The 8,169-nt window shown below is 31.6% G+C and overlaps 1 protein-coding gene across 1 annotated transcript; it reads left to right on the top strand.

Moving 5' to 3' along the window:
• Positions 1-2,221: 2,221 nt before the first annotated feature.
• LOC111613867 (patched domain-containing protein 3-like) lies at positions 2,222-7,471 on the top strand. Its single transcript, XM_023355220.1, has 4 exons — positions 2,222-3,212; positions 3,283-3,597; positions 6,213-7,265; positions 7,329-7,471. The coding sequence occupies exons 1-4, from the start codon at positions 2,222-2,224 to the stop codon at positions 7,469-7,471; spliced, it is 2,502 nt and encodes an 833-aa protein (XP_023210988.1).
• Positions 7,472-8,169: the final 698 nt, after the last annotated feature.

Raw genomic sequence — 8,169 nt, 5'->3', positions numbered from 1 at the left:
GCGAACATAAAAAAAATAGGAACTGCTTAAATTGCATTAAGAATCATATTGCATTAGATCAGGGGTGGCCAAAACGTGGCGCATGCGCCAAACGTGGCGCATTAGACGATTACAAGTGGCGCTTCAGTTAGATCTGAGCAAAATTGCCAGATTTGGCTTTTTTGCAATTAAAAATATTATATAGAAAAATAAATTTTTTACAGTCTGTCTTGGCGAGTTCATTTGTTGCACAATTCGTTACAGTCTATTTTGAAGATAAAATGAGTGTTCTCCACATAGTAAATTACAATGTATGCATGTATTGTGAGTCTTGCGATCTTTATTTCCGATCAGTTTACAGGCGTGTAAATGGTTGAAAACATTTATTGTGATTAAAGTTATTCCAAGCTCATCTCGTTCTCGGTACCAATAATTGTGGTGCGTAGTAATCTTCACCAAACAAGACTCTGGCAGCTATAGCACCATCACCAAGCAATCACCCTCTCGTACAGTAGATCATTGCTGACTATTGTAAATTGGTGCTTCAATAAACTGTCAGCAGTTGAATTAATTAATTTATTAATTAATTCAACTGCTTAATTAATTAATTTAATTAATTAATTTATTAATTAATTTAACTGCGTGATTAAGTTATTCCCTTTTCTCCCCTAAGCGAAGCAGATTTATTCTTATCTCTATTTATCGACCCCTAACATTGAACGTAAGACTGTATAAAGTGTTCGATTTATATGGCGCATCTGAACTCGTCTGTCAGAAAATTGGCGCATTGTATGCAAAAGGTTGGCCACCCCTGCATTAGATAAATACAGAGTGAAATATATTTGAAAACAAAAACATTTTTTCAATATATCTAACTGAAGTATTTTGTTATTTGGCATATATTACAGATAAAACATCCCTCGTATATAACACGGTAGCTACGTTTCGAAAAAGTGTCGTGTTATGCTAATTCGTGCTATACGAAACAAAGGACTAATGCAAAACATGGGGTTACGTTCCGGAATTTAGCAAGAGTATATCATATATAAATTTCGACTGTTGTCAGTCTGTATGCCTGTCTGCCTGTTCTTTCATAATTTCGAGATAGAAGTTAGATACATCAAAGTTGTGACCAGACAAAAATATTCAGGAGCAGGAGGCCAATACGTACTATATACAAACTACAGGTTTGGAATGGATGTCACGTTACTTCGATTCAAATTTCTCCTCAGACGAAGTTACATGACCACATAGATAAATACATTTTGTTAAATTTTTTTACAATATGAGGCGCTACATGTAAATCAGCAATGGATATAGAAATTTGGAGATTTACAGAAATCCAATAGATATTATGAGGTGTGATGTTAAACATTATTTATTTAAACTTTAATTGTCATTAGATTATATTTTATTTAAAATAAGCGACTGAACAATCATTATTTTATTTCATTTTTACTTTTCCTGATGTCATATAAGAAAGAGAAAGTTTTACGATTTGGTCAGAAATGAACACACCTCAACTGTTTGTTTATACCGTTGTAACTTGTAAACTTTTATTTTAGTTGCCTGAAGAGGGCCAAGGAATGCCCGAAACGTGTACAAATGCAATGAACACGTATCAACTGAATAAAATTTAATGATGAAATTTGCCAAGTGTCTGAATAAATAGCCTACAATAAATGATTAGTGTTCGAATTACTAAAAATTACTGGCACGGTTTCAAAAATACCAGTTTATAATAACGCTTTTTAAGGTCTTATCGTATAGGAAACTCTTGGAGAATACAAGAATGAATTTAGACTTTATGGATATTAATTACAAGACAATGCATTTCGGGTGTCATACCTCTCATCAGTTTTCATTTCCTTAGTACTAACTGTATTTACTGTAAACGTTTTTTAGTTTTATTATTTTTAACACAATGAGGTTTTCCTTAAACATATATAAGAAAACCGTTAAAAATCAAATTTAAAAAGTAAATTTTTCTTTTTTTCATCTATTTATGATTTACTTCTTTACAGATCTTTTCATTGAAGAAAGATGGAGAAAACAATAAGTGTTAAATAATAACATATGCTTTAATACATTGCATTTCATTCCATATTTTTACTTAATTGTTTATGTTATTATCACAATATAGAAAAGCATTTTAAAAAGTATTAAATTAATTGTAAAATTTAATTAACAACTTTTGTTAATCTTTATTTGTAACTTTACAGATCATCCATAAAATTCAAGTATGAAGATTGATTTCATAAGAAATATTTGGATACAACTTTTCGAAAAACTGGGAGAAAAAGTTGCCAGATATCCTTTATATTTTGTGTTACTTCCTATATTAATTACGGCTTCTGTTTCTTTTGGTATTTCAAAATTGTTGTTAAACGAAAATCTTCAAGAGTTAGTTGTAGCAGATAGAGGAAGCGTGTATAACACCAAATTATTTGTTGAGAAGATGTTTCCATTCAACACTTCTGTACATTTCGATACGGCGAGGAATCCCAATCCACCTAAAGCTTTCGTAATGTACATCGTTAAAAAAGATTTTGGTAACGTGTTGAATGATGAGGTAATGAGAGAAATAAAAAAATTAAATGATATTGTGAAAAATACTTACGTAACAGCGAAAGAACACACAATTAAGTACTCCGATATTTGTGGAATAGTTCAAGAAAAATGCTTCGAAAATCCAATTTCAAAATTGATTATGAACAATGTAACCGCCAAAAAATGGAAGATTAAATATCCTGTAGATATTGATTTGATGACTTTGTCTTATAATATATATGGAACTAATTTAGGAGGTGTTCACACCGATAAAGATGGGTTCGTTAAAGCAGCACACGCAATAAGATTGCTTTATCCATTAGATATTAGTATGAAATGGAAACAATATTGGATGATGCTTTGGCAACGACAAATGCCAAAGGAGTTAGATAAATTTCATTTCGAACATATTAGAATATTTCAGGATCCATTTAAATCAGTTGAAGATGATGCCAAAGTACTATTTAAAACTTTGAAACCAATGATAGGTGCGGTTGTCGGTTTCATTTCCATCTTCTCAATAATAAGTTCTATGAGTTTAAATTTAGTAAGAAGCAAACCTTGGCTTGGTGTGGCAAGTGTGGTTTCGGCCGGATTGGCAATAGCAACAGCGTTTGGTTTAATGGGGCTATTCAACATACAATGTACTTATTGGAATATCTCTGTTCCGTTTTTTGTTATAGGTAAGTATTTTTTATCGTCAGCTTAGTGAAATAATACTTATATTGTAATTAGAGTTTATTTGATATTTAGTGACAGAGATAGACGACGCTTTCGTGTTGATTGCGTGTTGGAGAATGACAGATCCCTCGACAAATGTGGAAAGACGAATGAAGGACACTTATCGAAAAGCAGGAATTTCCGTTACATTGACTTCGCTTACGAATTTTCTTGCATATTGTATTGGAATGACGACCCAGTTTCCTCTCGTGAGAATGTTCTCTTACTATTCTGCTGCTTCTATATTTTTCACGTATGCTTACCAGATAACCTTTTTCGGTGGTTGTATGGCATTAAGTGGATATAGAGAAGTGAAAGGACTCAATCCAATTACATTTCGGCATCCAGGTAAGAACAAATCCCACTTAACCTATTTATCTAGTTTAGCATCTAAAATTTATTATACTATAAATATCATTTTCAAATATGGAGCGTTGTATATTTGAAACGAAAAGTATTAGTATACATTTAAATGTGTTTATCCATTATAGATTTTGTGTACGTTTCTATTTGCGATATACCAATAGTTTTAAACTAATATAGTATCAAGAACTATTAAATAGTTTTAATAAGTATGTAGGCAGCAGACTAAAACGTCATTTATCTATAGGCTACTCTAAAATAATTCATTTAAATTTTACACTTATTTCTTCGTNCCACGCAAAGTGTGCTTGCTTTTATCCAACTTTTGGAGCTGATCCTCCTGTTTCCTCCACTCTCTTATCATTTTCTCAGTTGGAGGTGGCCCAAAGTGTCTCTCACCTGCTCTGTTTCCATGCTCCTTAGCAAATTTTATTACTTCCAGCTTAAAAGCAACTTTATATGCCAGTCTCTTCTGCTTTGACATCTTGATGGGGTGGTATGAAATATGATATATTTCATTCAGATATACCATACTACATATATCACTGCTATTAGCTGAGCGCAGAGACGAGTGCCTTCACCCGCTCCCGTGCTGGCTTACGAGACTCTAAAAAGTGCACAAAGCCAGCGCGGGAGAGAGCGAAGGCACGTGCCTCTTCGCCCAGCCAATCGCAGCGCGAGGCAAAGACCGCACAAAGCCAGTGCGAGGCAGAGCGGAGCTTCCTGGTATCAGACGGCGCCAAGAGGTGGAAGGGAACGGAGTGGCCGAGTATTCCTGCGGTTATGTATGTATGCAGAAGTGGAGGGGCAGCGGAGGGCCATGGTGGGCTTTTGTATTTGCCGTATAAGACGCAGGCACTTTTTCCCCCCCGATTTTGGAGAGAAAAAGTGTGTCTTATACGGCGAAAAATACGGTAATACAGTATCAAGAACTATTAAATAGTTTTTATAAGTATGTAGGCCGCAGAAAAAAAGTGATTTATGTATAGGCTACTCTAGATTAATTCATTTAAATTTTACACTTATTTCTTCGTTAATGAATTTACAAAATAATAATATACATATGTTGTTTTCAAATGATCCAGAAAGATTTAGTCAGGGAAAGTAAAAAATTAATATTTTTTACTAGAAACTTGGCAACTTTTGAATTTTTGCGATAATGATATTTTTATAATAGATTACATTGGCATTTCTTTATCTCGACTTGTGTGAACTCCCGTTAATCTTTAAAATGGAAAAAAATATTCACTAATATTACCAATATTCTGTGTTGAAACTTGATGTCAGAACCTCTAACACATACTTTTCTAGTTAACAAAAACTTTTATTTAAAGTCAAAACGAATATATATTAACATTACAACTTCACAGAATTCATCCACGTCTGAAGAAAAAAAGGCAGATAGAGTAGAACAAAATAGGGTAGGGTAAGCTTACGGCAAAAACGTTCAATGTTGTCACCAATCAACAGATCATGAAAATGTTATTTTCCTTATTTTTCAACATTTCTGGTCTTAACTATATTCTAAATTACTAGTAATATTTTATGATATTTCAAACAATTACACTACACATTCATATACGCAACTGTTTCCGTAGTTGTTTTGAGGCAGAGTTAAATGATTTTGTAATTTTCTATTGATAAAGAAAGCAATAACGCTGTTGCATTATTATAAATGCCTGAAAAGCAAGTAAACGTAATAAAAGTGAACACTGTATGAACAAACCTTATTCAGACAGAGAAACAATAACAAAAAATAAAAAGATTATTTCTTTTTCTTCCGTTTCTTTATACTTTTTCCATTACTTATTTGTAAGCTCAAGGTACACTCATTTTATGTAAACATAAATATCAGGTATCCGTTATACCTACCATTTGTATGAGTTGTAAGATGCTGTGAGTTTATGGAAATTTTAGTACGACATTCAACTATGTACCGCACATTTTAACTATAAAATTTAATTTTTCTTAAAATAGGTCTTATATATCATGACTGAAATAATTGAAGTACTGTATTTTGAATTATGTTTTTGTTTGGAGCAAAATCACTTTCAATTTCCTTTTTAAATACGAGATTAAATTTTAAATTTAATATAAGTTTGTAGTAAGATTTTAAAGTAAATAAATGAAAAAGTTATTTAATTTAAATTAACTTAAGTATTGACTATATCTCATACACTGCTTTACAAAAGTACATGTATTAATATTCTTCTGATACTTAATATTATTTATTCATTTTGGTATTAAAAAAATATAATACTATTAGTATGGGAATTGTTCTTTGTGCGTATTTTCTTGTTTGGGAAATTTTTTTATATGAGTAATTTTCTGAGTAGGTACAAACGTATAAATGAAATTCGTTTATATTTCATCCATGCAATGTGTGGTGACATACTTTTCATGAAAGTGAATAGTGTTTGTGGAAGTAAATATAATGTTCTTTTCAAGGAAATCCAAAAACTGCTTACGAAAGCGCTTTGAGACATGAAAATTATCATAAATATTAGTATATATCCTTTAATTTGTTCATTATTTTTATTTTAATTCAGTCATGAAAGGTTATAGTAACTTTATTTATTCAAATTTTATTTTATTTTTAGATTCTAAAACATTCGCTTCTCAACTAAAACATCAACAAGACGAAGAATTCTTCATGAAGATATTCAGAAAGCATTTAGGAAAACTTTTCTCTTATTCACTTGTAAAAATTGTCATTGTAGTTGTCTACTTTATTAATTTGGGTGTAAGCGTATGGGGAACACTATCGATTAGACAAGGACTCGATTGGCATAAACTTTATCCAAATGGTTCTACCATTTCAGAAAGCACCCGAATCATGTATAAATATTTCGGTGAATATGCTTTTCCTATTCATATAATTATTAACCAAACAGTCGATTATTCTGATAAGAATGTACAACAGAAAATTGACACCATGATGAGGAATTTCGAATCTCATCCCCAAATCGGCAATTCACGTACAACTGTTTCTTGGTTGAAATATTACAAAGAATTTCAGGAACATCCCGTTTCGAAATATTCCTTAGGGGGATACAACTTGTCTAATAAAGAGGATTTTTTAGAAGGGCTTCGAGATATTTTTCTGAGATTAAAAGGTGCCGATGAATTTTCAAATGATATAGTTTTTAATGAAGACCAATCTGATATACTGTTAAGTCGATTTTTGGTTCTCGCTAAAAATGTGATGGATAGAGAATCGGAGATGAATTTAGTAAGTGGTGTGATGAATATTGCGGACAAGGCACCGTTCGAAGTTCTGATTCACACTCCGGTCTCAGATTTAATTGAACAGGGAATTATTATTAAAGCTATCGTTATTCAGTTATTTTGGGTAACAATGTTGTTAATTCTTATAATATTTTGTTTATTCGTTCCAAATATATTTTGCGCCGTATTGGTAGCAATATCTGTCGTTTCCACAATAATCGAGACTCTAGGATTTATGAGTTTATGGGAAGTGAATCTGGATATATTTTCTATGATGAGCTTGATTTTGTGCGTTGGGTTTTGTGTGAATTTTCCTGCGCATATAACGCATGCTTTTGTAATGTCGTCATCCGAGGATCCGAATGAAAAGCTGAAAGATGCCTTATATGAAATAGGTTATCCAATTCTTCAAGGATCGTTGTCAAGTATATTAGGAATATTGTTTCTTTATAAAAAATGTTATATTTTCGTAATTTTTATAAAAATAGTATTTTTAATTACTGTCCTAACCGCTTTCCATGCCCTGCTATTCATTCCTACTGTGCTTTCGTTGATGACATTTAGTGGCCATTACAAAAGATCACGTTTTCGAAATATTCTAATTGTTGAAGGGGGAGAAACAGCATTGTAATAGTAGTGATGTTTCCCATTGATCTGAGCAAGTTTTGATTTTATTTTGTATTTTATAGGTTTTATTATTTTTCCCTATGAAGACTTGGATATTCTAATCATAGCTATTGTAAGTTCAGTCGAGTTTACAAATGGGTGGTAGCTGCTGTGAACAGACCAATTCCTTTTTATTTTATCTTTTTTGATACTGTTTTCAATTTTTCACATAGTGAAAAAATGTTTTGTTTTTTAATATTTGTTGAAAGATTTTAGTTTTCCTGAAAAATAATCCAGATAAGGTTGTAGGTAAGTAGAATGTAATCACACAAGTCGAGCTAAGAACATTAAACGAATCTAGTATTTGGATCACAATAATCTTTAATGCACATTTTTCTTACAACCATTAGATTTTGTCATAATACATTGAAGTATTTTTAAATTGCATTCATTGTACTCTTATATATAGTAGAAAACGGCTTCTTCTATGACATAAAATGCGTTATACAGTCTATTACTTATCCAGTTCAATACATAATCCAGAAATCTTCGCACATTTTTAAGCTGTTAATTTTTTCGTATGTAGAAGAGATGTGTCAAATACTGTAAAATAACCAAGTGTTCATAATTATGAAACTTATATCACATAATTATATTAAAACGTTTTATAATAATATATCTTTATTCCTGCTATATGACACACCAAAGGCAGGATTTGCAATA

The sequence above is a fragment of the Centruroides sculpturatus genome, unplaced genomic scaffold (genome assembly GCF_000671375.1).
Source record: "Centruroides sculpturatus isolate CEXI.00-Female unplaced genomic scaffold, Cexi_2.0 scaffold1823, whole genome shotgun sequence".
NCBI classification, from domain to species: domain Eukaryota; kingdom Metazoa; phylum Arthropoda; class Arachnida; order Scorpiones; family Buthidae; genus Centruroides; species Centruroides sculpturatus.
The sequence above is the reverse complement of the archived record's forward strand: the minus strand, read 5'-3'. Positions and strand labels throughout refer to the sequence as shown.

Bases quoted from the DNA above. Each gene is read 5' to 3' on its own strand.
- LOC111613867 (XM_023355220.1), top strand. From the start codon at position 2,222: ATGAAGATTGATTTCATAAGAAATATTTGGATACAACTTTTCGAAAAA. The intron at 3,213-3,282 runs GTAAGTATTTTT...TTTGATATTTAG, and splicing joins TGTTCCGTTTTTTGTTATAG to TGACAGAGATAGACGACGCT. The intron at 7,266-7,328 runs GTATATTAGGAA...TTATAAAAATAG, and splicing joins TCTTCAAGGATCGTTGTCAA to TATTTTTAATTACTGTCCTA.